Source organism: Anopheles merus, chromosome 2L (assembly GCF_017562075.2).
Source record: "Anopheles merus strain MAF chromosome 2L, AmerM5.1, whole genome shotgun sequence".
NCBI classification, from domain to species: Eukaryota; Metazoa; Arthropoda; class Insecta; order Diptera; family Culicidae; genus Anopheles; species Anopheles merus.
In genome coordinates, this window is record NC_054083.1 from 30,598,361 (window position 1) to 30,622,216 (window position 23,856).

At 37.8% G+C, this 23,856-nt stretch overlaps 2 protein-coding genes across 5 annotated transcripts in view; one reads left to right on the forward strand and one right to left on the reverse strand.

Annotated features, from left to right (window-relative positions):
- Nucleotides 1-1,070: 1,070 nt before the first annotated feature.
- LOC121594066 (esterase FE4-like) overlaps nt 1,071-23,856 on the reverse strand; it is a 36,811-nt gene continuing 14,025 nt past the window's right edge. The window contains exons 4-5 of one of the 2 annotated variants that reach the window (XR_006004893.1): nt 2,200-2,416; nt 1,078-1,557 (exon numbers count right to left, since the gene is read on the reverse strand). Coding sequence is in view for 1 of the 2 variants with exons in the window: in XM_041916970.1 (XP_041772904.1) it covers nt 2,347-2,416 (70 nt within the window). In the remaining variant the exon portion in view is untranslated. Of the gene's footprint in view, nt 2,417-23,856 lie in introns of both variants that reach the window. The other variant, XM_041916970.1, reaches the window with a different exon arrangement.
- Nucleotides 14,880-23,716, forward strand: LOC121594062 (DE-cadherin-like). Of its 3 annotated transcripts, XR_006004892.1 has the most exons (3): nt 14,880-14,978; nt 17,388-21,872; nt 21,978-23,716. XR_006004892.1 is itself a non-coding variant. In XM_041916959.1 (2 exons), exon 2 carries the CDS (start codon nt 17,431-17,433, stop codon nt 20,860-20,862), a length of 3,432 nt encoding a protein of 1,143 aa, XP_041772893.1. In that variant the 5' UTR covers nt 14,880-14,978; nt 17,388-17,430; the 3' UTR covers nt 20,863-23,716. The 3 variants fall into 3 exon arrangements, 2 of the variants coding, with proteins under 2 accessions (XP_041772893.1, XP_041772894.1); XM_041916959.1 differs by having other exon boundaries at nt 17,388-23,716; XM_041916960.1 differs by lacking the exon at nt 14,880-14,978 and adding an exon at nt 16,635-16,898 and having other exon boundaries at nt 17,388-23,716.

Below are 23,856 nucleotides of genomic sequence, written 5' to 3' on the forward strand. Positions count from 1 at the left end.
ATTCATCCGCTTCATCTCGTAAAATGGTCGCTTTGAGTTGTGGCGTCATCGCCTGCCGCTACGAAGCCAGTGGATGCGATTTCCGCTTCTGGGCACGTATGTTCATGTTTCCCAGGAAAAGTTCAACTGTTTAGTCGGTTGCATCGCCCTCCCGGTCAAGCAAACTAGTGATGGAAAAAAAATTTTTTTCGTCGGATTCGATTCCGGCTATCACCGAAGTTTTCTGGAACCGATTTGATAGTATCAAATGTAGATCCGGAATCAGTTTCCAGAATCGGTTCCAGAATCGGCTCTGGAATCGAAATCAGCTACTAAATCGGAATCGGCTCAAGAACTGGTCCTGGAATCGGCTACGAATTCGGAATTGGTTACGGTATTAGAATTGACTTTGAAATCAAATCGGGTTCTAAATCGGAGTAGGTTTCGGTATCCTAATAAGAACAGACGCTTGGATCCAATGATGCTACGTCACACAGAATCAAAATTTACTTTTAAACGATCCATTCTCATGGAGATTCCCGGACTGAATCCGCTTCTGAAACTTCTTATTTCAACTCAAGAACTGATTCTCATTTCGGAGATAGTTCCAATTCTTGAGTCAATTCTGATTCCGTTAACGAAGCAAATTGCGATTCCCAGGTCAATTCCGATTCCTGAGCCCATTCTGATTTCGGAGTCGATTCCGGTTTTGAGTCGACTTTGGAGCCAACTCTGGAATCGGTTCCTCTTACTGTTATATTCCAGTTGCTCTTATTTCAATATTGACAACAATTTCAACAAGTTCCTTCAGACGAAATGCTTTCTGCTCTTATTTACATTCGAAGGGATGTATCGGTTAAAGAAAGTATAACAAAGTACAACCAAGTATATCTATAACTCTTGAATTGAACAAGGTCTTAGAGTTAACTACCGCTCTATATTTTTTTTTGGTTGATGATAAATAATTTAGCTTGGAGTTAAATCTGACTTTGAACCAGCTTAAAACAATTTCAAATATTATTTTCGTTTGGTTGGGTTTGTTTGGTCAGAATTTATTTATTTATTTATTTGTTCATTACCTTCAGTTTTTCCAGTGAGATTGTGTTTTTTTTTTCAATTTGTAGAATTTATACATTAAATACATTACATACCGAATTTAAAATCCATTAGTCAAATTGCGTATTTTTTAAATGTTACTTAGGCTTTAAATGTTACGTAGGCTCGATTTTCCAGATTATTTTGTATGAATAAATAAATAAATGAATAAGTAAATAAAATTTAAATCAGATGGTAAATATATCAGTAGATAAAAGAATAAATCAAAACTTTTTGCACATTAAATGGAAAAACATGCCATTCCAGGACATCAAATTTGCATTAAACTACCAGCTTCTCCAGGCACAGTTTCAAATCTTCTAACGTTTTTTTAGTTTTCATACGCATTCTACGGAGTATCACTCGTTGTTTTGTTGAAAATGATCTTCGAAAGCCGCGAATGATTGATATTTAATTTTTCTATGCTATATTTATCTCAATTAATGCTGGATTCATGCTGGATCATCTCAAATAGAAAGTTTACTGTGAAAATTTGAAGATCCGTTGAAAAATCGTCTCTTTTTTATTTGTTTATAGAGTCTAACTGACTAACTGACTCATCGAGCACGACATCAATGATGCTTGATTCATTTTATTTTTACCCACTTCAAACATAATGTGATCTTTATAACTGTCAAGCTGTTCTTTCTTAAATCATGTCTACATTGTCCCAATACGCGTTTTTTTTGCTGATTCCTCCTCTTACAATGGAATCTTATCTTGCTCAAATGGGCATTGCAGGGTCCGAGTTGGTGATTTCCGTAATTTTAGTAACATACATTTAGTTCATTTGTGTAGTCTGATAAGCATTGCAGAGGTCTGTAACAACTATACCCTGATCTCTTAAATATTTTTTAGTTGGTTATATACATGATTCTGTCATATATATGCAAGGAGTGTTCGTGCTAGCCGTACTTGTAGAAACAAAAATATAAATCACAGACGGACCTGTGTTGCAGTCGTCAACTCACATAACTTAACAACAATATCCGTCGTTGGTTCAAGTCTAGATTTTATCGTCCCCCTATAGCTAGGACTGATGATCCTTTACAGGTCGGCATATCCTCAAAAGACGTTACGGCAAGTAGAAGAAGAAGCAGACTAATCACGGATACTTATGCTTACATTGTACTATCGGTGTCCATTGCAACAATCCCAAGGCTCCAAACGGGTAATGACGGTTCGAATGATTCCGACGACTCAGGGAAGCACCGTCGGTAAGATTTAGCACGAATCACAGCCGGAGTAGGTATGTGCGGAAGCGGTTCCGAGCTATGGGTGCGATTCCGAGTTGCCATCTTTAGACGGAAACACCCAGCAGAGTGACCACAACTGATTGTATCTGGATAATAATACAATAATATTGATTGAAATTATTACTACAGAAAATCCTAATGTCTTCAAACAACGAAACTTATTGCAAATAAAAGAAGAACCTTTATCAAACGTCTACGCATTTTTCGCAGGACTGTATCAGTATTTCCGCATGATGGAAATACAATTGGATGGTTTTCACACGATTGCACTTTTTGGGAAAGTCGCCAGCAAAAAATTAAACAAACAAAGGTAGCTATCAACACTTTTTTATGAAGTATTACAAGAGCCTCTCGCAAAGAGCCGTTTTGTGGAAGCAGTGTAACGTGAATTCCATTAGAGAACTATTTTAGTCGTATGCGGTGACACCACCATCAAAATTTTATTTGTTTTTTGTCTGGCAACTTATCACTTGTCATTATCATGTGCAAATGGCTTACAATTTCTAGCGTTGGCATTTGTGCAAATGTCAACATTGAACAATTTTATAGCATATTATAATAGTCATAGTTTAGTAATTGTAAAACTTCGAGGCGTTTACAAAACCTTTTTTGGCTCGATCAGACGATAGATCGAGTCCGTTGCCAACGCGCTGGCAGTACCACCTTTTAAAGACGAGGAAAAAAAGAACTTCCGACACTGACACACAGATCTTTTCTCTTTTAGATCTAAATAGCAAGTGTTTATTAAGAATCAAAATGAATTCCTATATCCTATTCTTCTATTGTGGAAAGGTTATTTTATCTTCCTTTTACGCATATGTTCGTGTCGCTAGCCCTTTCCCTTTTCGCCACGCCTACGCATTCTTCTGAGAGGTTTTCTGGTTCTGTTTTATGTCAAGCGTTATCCTGAAGGAAATGTGATCCCTTTTTTATTGCTTTCTCTGGTGAGAACAAATTGTTGCATTGATTGCAGGCGTTGTGGTTTTCCCTTTTTGGCATGACTGTACCTAACACTTGAATTCTGTGGTGCATGTTCCGGATGTATTGCATCATTGACAAATACTTGAACTTATTGCTTTCGAATTCATGATCTGGTTGATGTTATTAACGCATCTACGTTTGAGTGATTTAGGTTTAACAATTTTACGGCCGTGAGAAAAATGGATGTAGAATTTTTCTACGCTTCTAAGGAATTGGTCTAGCTTGACACACATGCATGCTGTAATCCTAAGTTAACCGTTATAGGTTCGAAATGATTTGAAGTAATGGACTGCTAAAAAATGCAAGTCAAAAACCAGATGGCCCTACTTGAAGGGTTTAGGATAACATTATGTTTGTCTCCTTGATGGTACGTCTGTTCTCGAGTACTTTTAAACTATCGTATTTTAGTCTATTTTATGGTTAGAAGGAAATATAAAAAATCTGGATTGTCGCGTTCTCAACAGTAATGATATGTACAATATTAACTATTCGTGGCATTGTAATTTTTGTTTTATCCTCAGTGTAGATCGAAACATGGTAGCGGCCACCTAAAGTCAAATACCTAATATTTTTACTAATCTTCTGAATTTGAGTCTTTCTCAAAAGATTTTCACTTGGGAATACTATCTTTACATTTCGTAGAAGACATACCATGCTCATGTAAAAATTAGGAAATTTTTTTTCTAAAATCTAAGAAAACCATGTATAAATGTAAAGCAAATGTACGCATGAGATTCAGGAGGACCGGTAAAAGTCGTACAGTCATACCATTCCTTTGCAAAATGACCGCGTAGCTTAAATAATTTTAGCTATGTCACTAGTATTAGCATAGACAAAATGACATATCGACTTTTCATTATTATTTAACCACCGACCTGATTTTTTAGACCATCATAAACAAAAGGCTATATCAGTTCTCAGAATGAGAAAAACAGACGACAACTGCGTGCTCGCGTCTGAGAACAAGTTTTAAGTGCTTGTGAAACTTGAATGAGTGCTTGAGAAAGCCTCATGCCACTGTGGCTTAACAAAGAACTGTTAAACTCAGTCCAGTTTGTGGCTATTTAAAAATCATGCAGAAGATACATTTATCTTAAATGGAAATAAGAGGTTTCAAACCTTTTGTTTCCGTTTCATTGAATGAACAGTGATAACATTGTTTTAAGTTGCACATCATCCAATAACATATAGCTACTACTAAACATACTACTATAAAAGATGCAAATTCCACCCAAAAAAGTGATTCATCAACCGGTGTGGACCACTGACTACTGAAAGAAACGTTTTTTGCCATGCTCGGCAGCATGAAATCCATCGTATGCCCATTGATTGTGAGGTTATGCATGCAACCATCATAATTTATCGTTTGTGGTATATCTACGAGGTGCAATGGCCAATTGTATAACAAGCCTTTGGCAGAGTGATTGACTGTACCACCCAACAAAATAGACATGTTGCCTGGAAGAAAGCCACTCAAATCTTTATTTTCATAGCGACTCCTACTGCTACCCTTCAAATTGTTACTTGCAGTATGTATCTCAAACCGATGAGGCTCTAACACAATATCTACTGTTGTAAATGTATGTAACATCAGTTGTTGATGCTCGAACCGGATCATTCCAGTTCCATAGTCCAATAGTAAGACCAACATACCACCGTTGATTTCCAATGCCAAAAAAGGTGGCGTCTTCAAAGATGGATCATACTTCAGAGGACCCATGTAGAATACCAACCCGTCTTTATGTCGGGGCAATAACTCAATGCTGATGTTGTTAACGTTGCCACTGTTGATCGATGGATAAATGGCATACTCACTTCCATCAAAACAGATGTCCAATTTCTCGCACTGGGGACCTTCGAACCCCGTAGGACAATTACATTTACCATTCTGGAAAGTGCCACCGTTGAAGCATGCTACCAACGAAGATTCTATCTGTGGGATGCATTGTGCTTGCACCAATGTGGTCATTCCCACAAACGAGCTTGTGTTGGTGTGCACTACAATTGACTTTTTGTGATCTATGGACCTTGTTCTTACATGCCTGCTTACACATATGACCCTTTGCAATGCATTCATTTATGCCAACCGACACAATCCGATACCCGACGTCTTCCTCCAATTGGCGTAGATGCAAACTTAACACTGCATTTAAGACCTCTGACGATGTGTAAATAGTATCAGCTACCGCAAAAACACGTCCAAGAATGCACCCCGGACAAGCTTACGATTGTTGATCGTGAATATGTCCACCTGATCTGGGCTGGTATCCAGAATACTTGCAATGCTTTCCTGAAGTCGATACATGGGAGTGTAGAGCTCACTCAGTGTCTGAGATATGAATGTTTCAGCCGTTACATTGTAGAAGCGAATCGATCCACTCTGGTTGACTGTTTTCGCCGAGATGTTCTTCACTGTCACCGTCACTCGAGCAGATACGTTGTGCCGTGGAAAACAGGACGATTCTTCAATCACAGTGAACGCTAGATTGTATATTCCTTCGGGTGTGCCTTTTAGCATCGTGATCCTACCGGTGTTGATGTTGAGCCTGAAGTGTTTCTTGTTCCTGATCCTCTCATCCCAACGGATTATCTTGTTGGAAATAGCTTCATTATCATAATCGAAATACACACTTCCTATCAGTTTATCTGTAAGCATGCCTTCATAATTGTGAACAATGATGTGCCTTTCATTGATATAATTGAAATGCTCATAACTCCTCAAACTCCTTAAAATTTCTTGAAAAGTTTTGTCATTGGTCCGCTGCTCTTGTGCTTGAATGTTAGTGATTGCATTCTGGGGAATAATGTTTAGATCCCTATTGATAATTTTAACTATTAACGTGTGAGAGCTCATATTTGGTTTATCATTTCGAAATAAGGCGGATGGTGCGTTGTCTGTGGCAAATATTTTGATAAAATAAATGTCCTTTTCGTCATCATTGAACCTATATTGTTTCGTTACTGTTCCGGTGTGGGAATCAATTGTAAAATGCTGTTGATTACTTTCTGCGATGCTATACGAAATTATATTATTAGCCAATGTACCATCCAAATCGTACGCATGTATTTGGATTACCGGTGAATTGTCGATGAGTTCATACTTCAGATATGATACGGCTTCAACGATTAGCGGAACATTATCATTTACGTCCAGGATCATGATCTTTACCACAGCCTCTGTCGCTAGATCGTGCCTGTTCGTAGCTCTCACAGTTATCGTGTATTCGGTGACCCTTTCATAATCGAGCGCTCTTGCCAGCTTAATGTGGGCTGTATTATCAATCTGCTCCAACAGGAATGTGTTCATCGAGTTGGTCTGTTCAAATTTACCTCGAACTATCTCTAAAATAACGTTGCTATCGTTGTTTATATTTGATTTCGCTTCAAACACTGCCAATACCTGATCAAATGCAGTGAAATTTTCGTGTAATTTGACGGGAGCTTCTGGCACTTTGGTGAAATATGGTAAGCGTTTGTCAGCGTCAATTATGTGTACTTTCACATCAACTTCTGGGTTTTCTGATTCGTTTTCTATATAACCTTGATTGTAAGCGCGAACAAGAAGCGCATAATACTCTCCTGGGTTGCGATCGATGCGCTTAGCCAGTGTGAGTACACCAGTATGTTGGTCAATCTCGAAGTAACTGCTATCTTCATATTCCTTTACGATTTCGAAAAAAACGTCATTTGTTTGGTCGTCGATATCCTTTGCTGTGATGATGGTCACTTGTTGGCGAAGTGTCGTATTCATGGAGACAAACGCTTCATAATAATCTTTCTCAAACACTGGCGGATTGTCATTGATGTCTAGAATTGTCACTTTGATCGTGCACACATCATCCAGACTGGGCAGACCGTTATCGGTCGCTCGTACCGTAATGTAAAACTCGGTATCCCGATACGGAGGATCTCGATCGAAGATGTATGCCGAAAAGATCTCACCCGTATCTTCATCGATGGCGAAAAGCTGTTCTTCTCTCATTTCATGTAAAATGCTGTATTTAATCGTTTGAGATTGGTCTGGATCAGTGGCGGTCACGCGGAGTACAGATGTCCCAGGTTCTTGTTCTTCTTTCAATGTCGGCTTGTATTCTCCACAATTGTGAAAGTTTGGTTTATGATTTACAGGTGCTTTGAAATCCGTTGCTGCAAAACAGTGGCAATGAAACCAGTTTGATGAAACCAGCAAAAGGACGAAACCTATTTGTCTCGTCATTTTGTCAGCTTATTCGTTTCACACAGATGAGAAATAGGAGTACTCCTGAAAAAGCAATCGTAACAGTTTCTATTATAATGAGTTTTGACATCACTGCTTAGCTCTTGTTGCCCCGCTTGATAGATTTTAGTGGAGCTTGTAAATGAACTATATTTTATCTGGGCGCGTGCAAGTTAATTTAACATGATTCAATGTCAGAAATTATCATTTAAACGAATGATCATCTATCAATGCCAAGGATAGTGAAAATAGCAATAGTAAAACACAGTACAAACAAAGAGCGAAATGTAACAAAAAATGTATATATTTTTAATCTATTTCGCATTTTTATCTGAGATATGATGGCATCTCTTACCAAAAAGGCAAACAGATATTAAATCAATCTTCTTCTTCTTCTTTGGCTCAACAACCGTTGTCGGTCAAGGCCTGCCTGCACCACTTGTGGGTTTGGCTTTCAGTGACTAATTGATTTCCCCCTATAGAAGGATAGTCAGTCCTACGTATGGCGGCACGGTCCATTTGGGGATTGAACCCATGACGGGCATGTTGTTAAGTCGCACGAGTTGACGACTGCACTACGAGACCGGCTATCAAATCAATCACATCGTGTAAAAAAATAACATAACCTTTTGAATAATAACTTTAATTTAATTTAATCTAATCTTTATCAGATATAATGTTGCACGTCACCATTAACGTAATGTGCACGTTCGCACACAAAATTACTCTGATCAACACAACGCATCTAGTACAACACAATAACATTTGAAAGAAGGAAATATCTCGAAACACTTTCGTGGTCTATCATGACTAGTAATGGCAATTGGCTAGCTGACTAGCAATTGGCTTCGAATAACTGCATCATCTACACATCACCAACAAAAGTATATCCAATGCATTGATTACAGGATCTTAAACTGCATCAAGCTTTTATAAATTATGTAAATTTACTTTCAGTTTCATTTGGTTTTCAACTTTCAATATGATGTTTACAATGTATGTAAAGGCTATTCCTTTACATTAAACTTTTTGTTACACTATTTTTCACAAGTAATATTTAGTTCCCAAACAATACTGGCACATATTTCATCACTCACTTTGCCGTAACGGTCAATTGTAAATATTCCTTACTACATCACACTTGTAATAAGGAAAGTAGTTACTTTCACTTGTTAAACAGATTTTTTTGTTAGTATTGTTACTCCTTTGGATGAAGATATGTTATGACGAGTACTCACTTTTAAACTCACTCACTGTTTAAATTTGTACATTGAGTGAAAGCTATATACTTTCAACGCTATCAGCTCGAAGTAGGGTACTTTGCTCTGATCAAAGATAATTCAATGCGTGGTATCTAATCAGTAGTGCGTTTCAAACCAGCTTGAAAGTAGATTATCTGTTTCTTAGAAATCGTAAAGTCGAAAACCGAGATGATTTATTTCACGCGAAACCAGTGACGTGTTTAACGGTAAACAAAGTAAGCAACTGCGGGGGGCCCCGTGAATGAGGGGCCCCGGAATCTTTAGTCCATTATCCATAACAGTAGATAGAATATGACACTTTATTAGCATGGAGGGCCCTGTGGGTGATGGTCGATGGGGCCCCGCGCTAGACAAACCCTAAGCACCCCCCCCCCCCACCCCAGCAGCAACAAAATTTAAGTTGAAATGTTACATAATCAAAGACGGATGCCGAGTAACTCCCGGTAATCATGTACAGAGGGCCTCATTCATGTACAGAGGGCCTTTGGATTTTTCGAGATTAACTTCGTTTGTAAAAACCAAGGTCAATATTCCTTGATACCATTTTGAATAGAATAATATACATAAACATTTTTAAGAATAAAACTCTTCTAGTTGCCGATAAGACAATTAGAACTGGAAAGATGAATTCCATAAAATGATTTCATTATCACTATGTTTACGGAACCCATCAATTTAACGGAATTTATATTTTGAAGTGAAATACTAAGAATACCTTTTGTGTCATCTTGATTTTTACTTTTCGTAAATTTATCATAACACTATGAGTTTGAAGCATATGGATTTTCTGATACATATGTGATATACCTAACTCTACGGAACCCGTCAAATAGGCGGATGGGTTGATTACATTTGGTTTATTTAGTTGAGTTGTAACATTTTTCATTTAAAGTAAATTTAAAGAAAATGAAAGATAACTATAAAACACTTATTGATAATTCTTTTTTAAATTTAAAATTTAAATAAAGTGGCTTCAAATGGTATTGCTGATCAACTTGCTCAACGAGTTTTTTTGAAACTCCCGTGGAAATCGGTCAAAATGTGGCATCGAAAAGATATCGGTTCATGTGTTCGGTGAAACAATAAGGACTATTACAATAAATTAGCATTGCGTAGAATTTTTTTATGGAAACCAACACATGTTAAACGATTCATAATTTTAGTAAAATTGGGGTTTTCATGATTTAACCAATCTAAATACGTATTTTTTATCCACCCGTCAAATTGACGGGTGTCTGTAGAAATAGGTATATAAAAGACGCCCGTAAACCTAGAGTTAAAATTGTATGTCTATAATATTATGAAGAAAAACATAAAACAGTAAAAGCTTATAGATCGGAGTAACGATACGAAATACAAATAATCTAAGAGTCAAGAGTATACAATGTGTAGGAAGTTATTGGTGGGTTTACCAATTAATTCACAATAAAGCATATTTTGAGGCTGAATGACATTTTGTAGATAATTTTACATCCCCCCAAGAACACTGTAGCAAAAAAAAGCTAAATGCTTAATAACACTGTGTGCGAATGGGAACAAGATGAGTTTGGATTGGCGTTTTCAGAAAGTCTATCCAACTGGCAGTTTTTACGCTATTTCCGTGTTCCTTCGGAAGTGTATGTTTTGTGGCTACTCTGACTTATCGATGTCTGGATCGCAAGCATACCGAACGTTTGCTGGGCTTTTAAAAAGTCTATCACGGGGCTCCAACGACCAGAACGTACTTACTTCACTCTTCCGCGCTGAAAAATATCCTTATATGTTATCTCAGGTGTTATGTTATCTTCAGTTATGGTTTATTTTAAAAATAAACAGATTAATCAATAACAGAAAGCAGAATTCAGTGAAAAGATTACAACCACGCTTTTCTAAGCTTTGTGGCATTAAAGGAGCAGGGTGAATTTAATGTATTTTTATTTCAGCGACACTGTTTATCAAGAATCGTATTTCCCAAGTATGATAAAATATAAGGTAAAACAGGTGTTTACAGAGTTTTCCAATTGAATAAATAGAGTATGCTGTTAATCTCAACATCTTTGATATCGATGTCAATATTTTCCACGGCTTAATGCATGCATCCATATAAAAGTCTATATAATACAGAGGTCGATGCATAGCTCGGTTTTGGTCCACTATTTTGAAAGCTTGTTTTTGACAGTTGAAAAAGATGAAAAAGCGTTCATAAACGATTCCAAACAACCAAACACTTTTCAGGGCTAATTGTGCATTTTGTGCACAAAATCTAGTGTAACTATACATTTCTTTCTCATGAACGTGGCATGGAGTAGTGTTTTCAGTAATTTATCACTTAAAAACGACCACAATCAGAAATCTAGCGTCTTAGCTTTGGTGCTCTTGAACTGCACATGATGAGTTCGTCGTAATTTCGAGCAATAATCTATTGATTGAATTGATAATTACTCTATAATTATATATTTTTTTATATTCGTCAACTTCAGGAACAAGATTATGAACAAACGTCGTAAAAATTACCGAAAATGAATTCAGACCACTGCATGCACAACAACTAAAACCTCAATGCATGCTGCGATGAAACTATTGAAGCTTTTTCATCCAGCTGTCAACATTTTGATTCAACATTTCAACATTTCAAATATCAACATTTGATCAAATATTCTGGATGACTCGACCTCTGTATTATATGGACTTTGCGATATTTCCAGTGCCCTACTTTCCGATCATATCGCCATTGGAAACAACATTCATTTTAAGCACATCTCTTGGAAATGCCGACAATTAAATGGTCACCATTACTATTTCCTTGCCCTTCTTCTTCTTCTTTTTTTGGCACAACAACCGCTGCCGGTCAAGGCCTGCCTGCACCCGCTAGTGAAGTGGGCTAGGCTTTCAGTGACATTTTGTTACCGTAACAGGATAGTCAGTCCTACGTATGGGGGCACGGTCTATTCGGGGCTTGAACCCATGACGGACATGTTGTTAAGTCGTTAGAGTTGACGACTGTTCCACCCGACCGACCCAACCATTATTTATATTCCTCGCCCTACCTCACCATCAATTCATAACACGTTGCATATCAATACACAATCGTTCTAAAACATTTACCACCGCCTAAAACATCTAACTTTTATGGTCTGCAATGCCAAACACACTCATCATCATATCATCACATCTGATCGTACAATGTTCCTGAACTTTCCTTTTTCCCGGTTAGAGTAACGGTAACGGTTAGAAATTTTAAAGGGGCGGTCCCGTGGTACGGTCGTCAACTCGAACGATTCAATAACATGCCCGTCACGGGTTCAAGTCTACAATAGACCGTCCCCCGTAGCAAGGATTGACTATCCGTCTGCGTGGTAATGAATTACTACTTTTTTATTCGGTCAAATATAGGTACCTTCGAAGTAATCCCCTTCTGATGCAATGCACCTCTTCCACCTCTTCCTCCACTCCTCGAAGCAGGTGGAAAACGCGAATGCAGGGATGTCCTTTAGTTCCGCCGTCGTTGCGGCTTCAATCTCCTCGATAGTGTCAAAACGGTGTCCCCGAAGCGGCCGCTTTAGCCTGTTGAACAGCCAGAAGTCGGCTGGAGCCAAATCTGGTGAATACGGCAGTTGCGGAACAATATGGGTGCCAGTTTTTGCGAAAAACTCCCTCAAAGTGATGGCCGTATGGGAGGGTGCATTATCGTGATGCAAAAACCAGCTGTTGTTTTTCCACAAATCCGTTCGCTTTTGTCGGATGAACTTCCGCAAACGCCGCATTGCGCTTAGATAGTACTCTTTGTTCACAGTTTGGCCGTTCGGAAGAAATTCCTTGTGAACCACCCCACGGTAATCAAAGAATACCGTTAGCATCACTTTGATTTTCGATCGGCTTTGGTGACCGTCCGTCCGGGGAGACCATCCACCTCGACCGACGACAAAAACACTTGACGCAGCTCCGAAAACAAATTGTCCGAACGGGATGATGTAGTGACTTGAAACTTGGCAGATCTGTTAAAAACATACATACTGACAAACGAAAAATAAAAACGAAAGGTTTCTTTTGGCGCGCGAAATTTGACATCCAATGTCACCTTACTAGGACAAAGTATTAAGTCTCGAAAGCCTTATAGGCCGGGAAGTCCGCGTATGACGTTACGCCGACAAGAAGAAGAAGAAGAAGAAGAAGAATAATAAGAAGAAGAAGAAAAAGAAGAAGAAGACGAAGAAGAAGAAGAAGAAGAAGAAGAATAAGAAGAAGAAGAAGAAGAAGAAGAAGAAGAAGAAGAAGAAGAAGAAGAAGAAGAAGAAGAAGAAGAATAAGAAGAAAAAAAGGGGAATAATAATAAGAAGATATATTAAATTATTTAAGAACCGATTGACTAACATGGGACTCACTCTCAAATAATGTATTGTTCGTCAAAGCTCTCCATATTATTCACACTTTCTCGTGCGTAGTAAACGAAATAATACTTGACCCACACAACACAGCTCCCAGCAACTGACCAACATGTACAGGTTGATTAAACGTATTCAATTATGCAACCGACTGTTACAATGCACAGTGGGTAACGGCCATACAACCCATATAACCAAGATACCGAAAACGCCACCAATTTCTTGTACTAAAAATCCAATTCCATCAAACAAAGCTAAAAAACTATCAGTTTGGTGGGTTAAGTCATACGGCCACAGAAGCAGCCACTTCAATGTTGTTGAAGTCAGATTTTTATGCACGGGCAATTTATTTGCTCAACATGTTTCACCTGTGTTAAAATGTTTTTTAATTGTGCAAAGGAAGCAATTAAGCGTGTGTGTTTAAGTTGGTTTGTTGTAAAACAAACATGTTTTATGTATATGTGTATATGTGTGTTTGTTTACTTGCGAATGAACTCTTCCATTTCGCTGGTCAGTGCATAGTTTATAGACTAATAATATTGCTGAAGTTGAAGTGCAGTGATGTAAGTGAATGAATTTAATCAACCGAGGAGTTAAAATCCTGTCCAGCATATTGACCTTAGCCAACCCTTTACCAAACTTTTCCTCAAAGCATTTTTGGAAAAGGTGGCTTAAGGGTGGGCAAGATAAATACATCGGATCGGAACTGGCAGCTCCGATTGTTCTAAAATTTGGTGGGTTAACGACTGAATCGACCACCACAAACCCACGTGGGTTTGAAGTGGTTTTACAGTGGGTTAAGGACGATTTGGTTATTTGGGTAAACGCCGGGATGAAAATCAATTCCTCGTGCTATTGCAGTTTTTCTTCATTCAATAACATTGCTCTTACTACACAGACCAGTCCTGTACTAAAATCGTCAAGACAGCGAAAAACATTAATAGTTATCGCTCACAACATTAAATTATTGTGTAGTACTTAACAGCATCAACAATTATTGTTAAGAAATAAAACAAAGGCGGAGTAAATACGTTACTAAAAACGATTTTTGAGTATTACGCGCTAAAAAGCCGAGTTTTTCATGGTTAGTTTTGAAAAGAGCTTATTCCTATCTTACGACCTTTTTCAAACTGTTTTTCTCTGTTCAGCTTTGTTTATTATGCCTGTTTGTTTCAAATGCCCGTTTATGACAGGTAGTTCGATACTTGTGGTGTATGGCTCATACAACAACACGTCAAAATCGCCCGCGCTATTTTCAAGAAAAAGTTCAATAATTTTCGGGGTCGTGGATGGTCGCAGCTAATTTCAACGTATGACAAAAACCCTTTCCAATGACACATTAATTATCAAAATCTAACTATCATATGCTAAAATATGATGGTTTATGTTCGGTCGAAAAATAGCTCAAATTTGGGACAAAAAACACAAAGTTTACACTTTGATGGCCTATATCTCAGTAAGTTTAAGATAAAAACGTGAAATATTTTGGTTTCAACTAAGTTTAAGTATCTATTTTAAGAAAATGATTACGGTGTTAACCTGCGATGAAGATGGTTTTTCGATTTTTATACAGGCGTTTGCCCAATGTGCAATGGAGTGGCGCCTCGGTAAGTAATCGAATCAGTGCGGCCTTCTATCGTATCGCGCAGCTTATTCATCGTTTCCAATTTAGCTAACTTAGTTATCTGTGATAAGAACATGTTACTGATAAGAAATATAAAAACCCAAAGATTTGATGAAAGCTTCTCAGTTCGACAGAGTATCCCAACGCATTGTGTTAAAGTGTTGCCAGTGATTCAATCTAGATGCATGGGATAATTAACTTCCGGTAAGTTATCAATAGCGAGCAGTGATATAATATGGATTTACAAATCACTGTGTTACAATAGGAAAATGTGCAAAGGCCGTGTGTTACAGTGTTAAAGTGCGTATGGATGACTAAAATGTGATTTTTAAGTATTACTAATTGTTTATCACCATTATTGAGCCTTAAGGGATCTTCATAATTAAAGCTATTCTATTGCAAAACAGTCAAGATTCAACAGAGAAAAGCTGCACTGCACTACACTACATCACTAGAGAAAAATTTGATCAGGAAACAGTAAACTGACCTGCAAAATGCCGCGTACGATTATTTTAAAACGACTGCTTGCCAATTCACAGCAATATTGATAAACAATATTGTTTCGAGAGCTATCAAATTCAACTTTTAAAGTATCCAAAATCGACTTCCGAATGGACTATTAACATCCAATTTACTAAATTCAATTTTGATCAGATTACTGAAAATGAACTTTCTTCACTATAAATTTTTACTATGGAAGAAATACGAAGCATATGAAAAAAAAAATACATAAAAATCTTGTGAACACGTAATTTAGTACCACACAACCGTATACGCATATCTTAGCTACGGATAGAGTGGTAAAAATGTCCGTTTCCTCCCGCATCGTAGTTGTAGTACCCATCGCGTGTATCAAACAGATCACTGGACTGCACCCATTAGATACTACGTGTGTTTCAATGTTATTTAATGAAAATAAATGAATTTTTTATTGAAGTTCGTGTCAGTTCTATATTTTTTTAAAACAAAGTTTAACTCATTTAATGATCAAAAACATCATGTTGTATTTTATTATTGCATTTTAAATAAAATGTAGTTTGAAGATACATTATATTACACCAGAATCGTGTACCAATTTCCTTACTTAAATAAATTATTGAAAACATGGTATATCATCCATGCTCCATTAGAAATGAAATAAGGGTTTCACAAAATGGCTTCTGGTCGTCAATTTTTTATGGCGTTGTTAAGACATATTGGATGTTTAGATTGAAAGAAAGGTTCCCATTATTTACAACGATGTCAAAATCATCGCTCTAAACCTTTACATTTGAACATTTTAACATTCAAACTTTTTGGTTATATAATTGGCTCTGCGAACATGTTTCATAAAATTTGGCTCTTGACTTTAGGTCGCAAAGTTAGCCGGTCTCTGTTCTAGACGATTCGGAACCATTCCCTTAGCTGTAATTTACTGTTATCATTCTGTTATCGACTTGAATATGAAAAACAACATGTTATCACTAGTTTACTTTATGTGCTTACGTTATATGGTTTTCCAAGAAGGAGATAATTCGATACAAAATACCGCAAGGTTTCGCAATCTTTAGGAAGATTAAACGATTACGAATAAGACAAAGGCGTCACGAGTTCAGCTGTGAGTAAGTAGGACAATAAAAGCACCTACAGATCTGCTGAATCACTACCCCACTCTAAGACTCACTCTGTACATTTGTTTGATGCATCATTTTAGCAGTTTTAAGTTATTTAACGAATTGTTAAACTATTATCAAAATTAATATTCAAAACGGTGTTAAGTAATGTGTAATGTAAAGTGACGTAGTTTTACTGAATACAGTGCAGTTGCTGCTTTGTGTGATTATTTGCAGAGCTCTCTTTACGTAATATTGATTATGCTGCTGTGAGGACCTAATGCCCGCGTACACACAAAGCCCATGGGCCTGCCCATGTAGAGCCGATAGCATACGATTATATCTTTACCATTAACGTAAGAGGGATAGGCTTATACTACGAACGTACCCGAAAGGTATGCATGCTTCTCTCATCAGGTTCTAAAGGCAAGGACAAGGCAAAAGAGACGCAGAAAACTTTTCTCACGGCTACACATGTCCTCTACACGCGTTGTCTATGCGTCTCGTTCGGTATCACATCGGCATACGGCAGGTAAGCAGTACAACTTCAGCTACCTGATATGCATACATGTTTGTCGAACACAACTATTCAGTTCGGCTCGGTAAACTTCCGAAGGACACCGGAACAAAAGGGCGCAGACTTTTTCATGATTTTGTATGACTTCGGCTGTTTTGGACCTCACGTGTGAACATAGGCAATGAGTTACTGATCGCTAGCCCCATTAGTGGCACAGGCATGCCTAGACCAACAACGACTGTTGTGTCAAAGGATAAGAAAAAAGTAGGCGAACTATGGCCTAGTATAGTCTTGGTTTTGGTCTACCAATGTTTGTGTTTGTTGTGTCGTTTTATGATTCACTGGTAGATCTCATAGGGAGGAATAGGGTATGTAGGATGTAGATGTTGTTTGTTCACGTTTGCTTCTTCAAATGAGGGATCATTGACATTACATTAAATTATAACAACAAAACATTGATAGAGGTTAAACAAACAACTGCGAACTTATCTTATTTCATTTCAGAAAGGCATAACGCAAACGGAATTCAAACAAAACCAACAGAAAAATGAAACCGTTTAAGCTGATTGTCATCTTCATGATTTTATCATTCTGCATCAATGCGCATGCAGCAAATATTCAAGCCAAGAATGAAGCTGAAAATGACACAATAAGTCTCACCGTCGACTCGATTTATATTCCCTTGTTTACCAAGATTCCATCAGCGCCCATCGCACTCAATGAAACATACGACCAATTCAATACAGCAATAGCCGAACTTGAGGCAAATACGAATTTAAATGATGGAACAAATATTATATTTGATCTCGCTCTAGATAATGATGCGACAGCTAACATACAAAATACATTTATCTTAGAGCAGGTCAATAACACCGCATACATAAAGCTAGGAGGCAAACTTGACTATGAAAAGGTGCAAGAATATAGAATCACGGTACGAGCAGTTAATGTAAAGGGCTTGAAGGCAGAAGCAGTGGTTCTAATCAAGATCCTGGACGAGAACGATAATATTCCAGAGATCACAGGAAACCTTAATGGAGCTATACTGGAGCACGAGCCAGTAGGCACGTTCGTAATGCAAGTAAAGGCACATGATAATGACGGGACATCGGCCCACAACATCGTATCGTATCGGCTCGAAGGAACTGCTCGACAGTATTTCCACATTGACAGTAAAACTGGCAACATTACGTCATTGGTGGAGTTCGATCGTGAGGCGAAAGATATTTATCCTGTAACTGTGGTTGCCGAAGATAACTCACCGTCCGTGCTGTTCAATAATGGAAAGCCAAACAGTGCGGTAAAACAGTTGTTTATAAGAGTTTTGGACAAAAACGATCATCCACCACGGTTCGAGGAACAATACTACGAGGTGAACAACATACCAGAAGACGCTGACATCAATACAAGTGTTATCAAGGTGAAAGCAACGGATCTGGACAAAGATCCCAAGATTAAATACAGCATTATAGAGAATAACATTGGAAAGGCGTTTATGATCGATGAGGACACCGGTCTTATTTCAGTTAACAAAAAGCTCGACTATGAATCGATTCAAGAATACGATTTAGTCGTGCAGGCCTATGACGGCCGTTTTAAAAGCACAACCAACGTATGGATTCAAATAAAAAATCTGAATGACATTGCACCGCAAATTTTGACCTTAACAAACGTCACGATCAAGGAAAACACCATTCCTTTGGATTGTATTGCAAATTTGTGGGCCTATGATCCAGACATCGAGAATTTTGAGTACCCACAAAACATACAATATGCACTTCCCAAAGAACACCAGCACCTCTTAAGCATCGACGACAAAGGATGTCTTAAACTGCTCCAGCCTCTTGATCGTGATCCTCCACATGGGCAAGAAGTGATACAAATCAATATTACCATTACAGATGAAAACGGTAAGGGAAGAACGGCGATGGAAACAGTTTACATCTTCGTTGAAGACATTAACGACAACGCGCCCCAGCTTACCAATAGAATGCCAGTTCTGTGGAGCGAGAACCGCTCTTCAGCCATGATCACGAAGCTGACTGCAGAAGACGCTGATGGAGAGCACAATGGTCCGCCGTTCTTCTACAGCGTCGATCCCGACGCCCCAACCGAGATCAAAAATCGCTTCCAGACTGTAGGTGATGAGCTCTATTCATTGGTGGAGTTTGATCGGGAGCAGCAGAAGCAATACTTGGTACCGATATTGATTCGAGACTCGGGTCACAAACCGATGAGCGCCGTCAGCAAACTGTTGGTGGTGATTGGTGATAAAAATGACAACGAAATGCAAATGGGCCAGAGCCACATTCTCGTCAACAATTACGAAGGCAAGCTAGCAGATACGCAGATAGGTCGAGTGTATGTCAGCGATCCAGATGATTGGGATTTATCAGACAAGATGTTCCTTTGGGATGAGATGACGCCCGAGACGAATAGGAAGCTCTTCAAACTCAACATCAACACCGGTACCATCACGATGATAAAAGGCACACCCGAAGGAATATACAATCTAGAGTTCACAGTGATTGAAGAATCATCCTATTTTCCACGGCACAACGTATCTGCTCGAGTGACGGTGACAGTGAAGAACATCTCGGCGAAAACAGTCAACCAGAGTGCATCGATTCGCTTCTACAATGTAACTGCTGAGAGATTCATATCTCAGACACTGAGTGAGCTCTACACACCCATGAATCGACTTCAGCAAAGCATTGCAAGCATTCTGGATACCAGCCCAGATCAGGTGGACATATTCACGATCAACAATCGTAAGCTTGCCCGGGGTGCATTCTTGGACGTGTTCTTTGCAGTAGATGATACTATTTACACATCGTCAGAGGTCTTAAATTCAGTGTTAAGTTTGCATCTACGCCAATTGGAGGAAGACGTCGGGTATCGGATTGTGACGGTTGGTATCGATGAGTGCATCGAGAAAGGACATACATGTACACAGACATGCAAGAACAAGGTCCTTAAAACAGCAAAACCAATCGTAGTGCACACCAACACTAGCTCGTTTGTGGGAATGACCACATTGGTGCAAGCAGAATGCATCCCACAGATAGAATCTTCGCTAGTAGCATGCTTCAACGGTGGCACTTTCCAGAATGGTAAATGTAATTGTCCCATGGGGTTCGAAGGTTCCCTGTGTGAGAAATTGGACATCTGTTTTGATGGAAGTGGGTATGCAATCTATCCATCGATCAACAGTGGCAACGTAAACAACATCAGCATTGAGTTATTGCCCCGACATAAAGACGGGTTGGTATTCTACATGGGTCCTCTGAAGTATGACCCATCTTTGAAGACATCACCTTTTCTGGCATTAGAAATCAACGATGGTATGTTGGTCTTACTATTGGATTATGGAACTGGGACGAGCCGTTTCGAGCATCAACAAATAGTTTTACACGAGATTATTAAAGTTCAGGTTATTTTACAGCCATATAGGATTGAGATAAAAACAGTGACCAATAAGATGGTGAGCAGTAGGAGTCATTATGAAAATAAGGATTGGAGCGGGTTTCTTACAGGTAATGTGTCTCTTCAACTAGGAGTTTCATCAATTAGTCTCGATAAGCTGGGATCGCTATACAGCTGGAAATATGTACCATTTACGAAGAGTTTTGATGGTTGTCTACGCAATCTTACAATAAACGGGCGCACGATAGACTTTACCCAAACGAGTCAAAAACATAATATTTTATTCATTTCCCAGGGATTCACAGCAATAGGTGAACAAATTTTGTTGGTATCGATTGTAACTTCAAGTATAGCGATAATGGCGATGTCGATAGTAATCGTTATACGATTAAAGGACTACTTACAATCATGGATTGAGATATTAATCAGAAAACTGCAAACAAAATCAATTGACACGATGGTAGAATTGCATCCTGCACCTGAACAATTACCATCTTTTACCGAAGTCGATGAAAGATGTGTCGGATTGTTGAGTGGTATGTCAACTCATTAAATCAATTTTGATATTTTCTAGTGGTTCCATAATCTCTTAGCTAGAGTAGCAATATCTTTTAATTTTATAGTATAACAGTGACCGTTCGACATCATAGGACAGAGAGACAGAAAATAAGTTGAACAAAATATTAGATCATCAAAGGATAATCACTTTAGCTAGTTCGTACTAATTTTAAGATAATTATCTTGTAAAAATAATACTTTTAACTTTTTATATGTAGAAATGTAAATCAAAAATAAAGGGTTGGTAGGTTGAGAGTATACAGATCTCGGTCCAATGCTCTTTTCCATACACCTTCCCATTTTTTTTGAAGTTCTTACATTTCTCAACCGATAATCTCTATCAGGCTAGTTTAGCAATCTCACATTCTGCTGCTACCTCATTAATACTTCGTAACATAAATGATTTAACAATATATTGAATACTATAAGCATAATACAATCCAACATTCGGTAACTGCTTGTCGTGTCTAATTACTAGTTGAAAACCCACGTTACCAGTAAGAAACCCACTCCATTTCCTCATTTCATAACGATTTTCTTAAACGACCAATGATAATAATAGCATTGCTATTCTATCACGCATCCACCAAGGACGCTACGTGACACACAAGTTCACACTGTCAGAAAAAACGCCGGAGTAAAATCATAACAACTATTCATTGGATTTCTTCTTGGGTCATCATGATTATGACATGTTTATGCACGTCGCTGAAATAAAATTAATTTAACATTTTTCTTATATTTTTTAGCAAACAACCCCATGGCGATTACCATCAAGGCATATACTAGTAGCAATCAATTTTGCTACAAATAATATTTAGTACTATTTTTTCAGGATCTTCTGTTTCAACAACTGCTGTAATTGGTGGATACATGCCTCCGTCTATAAACTCAAGCCTCTGAGCTGTGGCTCAAGTCAAATCCATCAGTCGCCCAAACGAGATTGATGTCCAAAAGATGCATGGTATTAAGGGGTCATGTACGAATGAAGAAACATAAATAAGGGTAACTTTTGAAACTTTTCTAAGGAGAAAGGAGCTAATTGAAGGAATGTTTAAAAACAAAATTTATTTTTTTATGACGATGAACTAACCTCCCCCCGCCATTTAGTATTTTTTATCATTCTTGGTATTTTGGGCGACCCCGTGGTAAAGTTCAACTCGAGTGACTCGAAAGCATGCACGTTATTGGTTCAAGCCTTGAATGGACCGTCCCCCCCCCCCCCCCCCCTAGCAAGGACTGACTATCTGGCTGCGTGGGACCCGAATAAGTCTCGAAAGCCGTTTGCAGGCAGGCATGTGCGTGTAGGAAGTTATGCGAAAAAGAAGAAGAAAGTGATTAAAAATTAAATTTAATATTTTTTTCTCAGGGTTTTGCAAGTCATAATTAAATGTGGGGCGGTCCCGTAGTACATGGGTTCAAGCCTAGAATGGACCGTCCCCCCGTAGCAAGGATTAACTATCCGGCTGCGTGGTAATGAATTAAGTCTCGAAAGCCTGTATAGGCCAGCATGTCCGCGTAGGACGTTACGCCAAATAGAAGAAGAAATTTCTGTTTTCACTGCCAGTGCATTTTCACAAGCTATAAATTCATTCTGGCTGTTAAACGTTGATTTTTTCGCGATACCTTAGCTATTTTAACAGGTTCTATATCATATATTATCAAATGGTCTGGATTCGTTTTTGTTATATTTAAACACGGACTGTGGTTGATAATATTGTTTATGCATTTGATCGTGATACTAAACAATATATTTCAAAAATAATATTATTTTATGGAAAAAGCACTGAGCACTTGCTCAAGAAAATAATTTTGAAAATTCATTTTCCGTCTGTATAGCTACGCTGCGATGAAAAATTAAACGCTTTACAGTCGGAGTGAATCTGGAGCTAGTGAAAATGGTTTGATGACATTTAATTCTGACTTGTAAACCCTGTAATACAGGAAGGTTACTCTCCTATTGAACTTCGATTGTATGATTCTACGGAGGGCGAGCGTTACAGAACGTATGACCCCTAAGACTTGCATTTAACAGATATACCTACATTCTAAAGATATAAATTAATGATTAAGGTTTTTTATCACTTGGCAAAACCATATTTTTGATAAGGTACTATATTTGATCGTTTCATAATATAATGAAGATTTTAGCTGAATGATGAAAAGTTTGAAACAGCATTGCATGCACAAAAGTGCAATGTAATGCAATTGTACATAATTATTATGAATATTTCATAGTCTTTTACAATAAGTTTTTTTCCTATGGAAAAGAAGTAATCAAAAGTGTTGATTAAACAGCACATGAACACAATGCACATGTGTATGCACGTTGAACGTCTCAATAAGAAAATAGTTGACAATGTATTTCTACAATGATCATGTATACACTCTCAATATTTTTAAAATAACATTCGATTTGATACTAAAAACTGGCTGAGGTACTTTACATATTATTCTGTATGACGAAAATGAGCCAGAATAATCTTGTGCAGCTTCTACAGGCTTTGCTTTAACCCCCTCTGCCTTACAAACAACTTAATATTATAATATTAATAACTTAATAATGATGATGTTTTTTGTTGTTAATTAACTTTAAAGTTAGCTTTGAAACAAGAAAAAAATAACAGTGAGAGTCTTCATAGATTCGAGACACGCGCGCGTATAGTGAACTTTGAATAAATGCCTGAACAAGATATAATAGGAAATTGTTTGCTCGGATTCTTTAGTCAAGTTCTTGTATATTATATAAACTAATTTTTCATTACTAAAAATAACAATGATACACACAAAACATCAAACGATAGCTCCGACTCTCTCGAATCTATGAAGGGGAAAGGGTGGGACCATCATCATTATTATGTCTAGCGACCTAAAATGAAACTTTGTTAGCGTAACTGACTTTTTAAAAAATACATCAAAACATAAAAAGGTTGCAAAAATTATATCCTGCAATGTAATAATTAAAAAAAAACAAAAAAAGAAAAATATT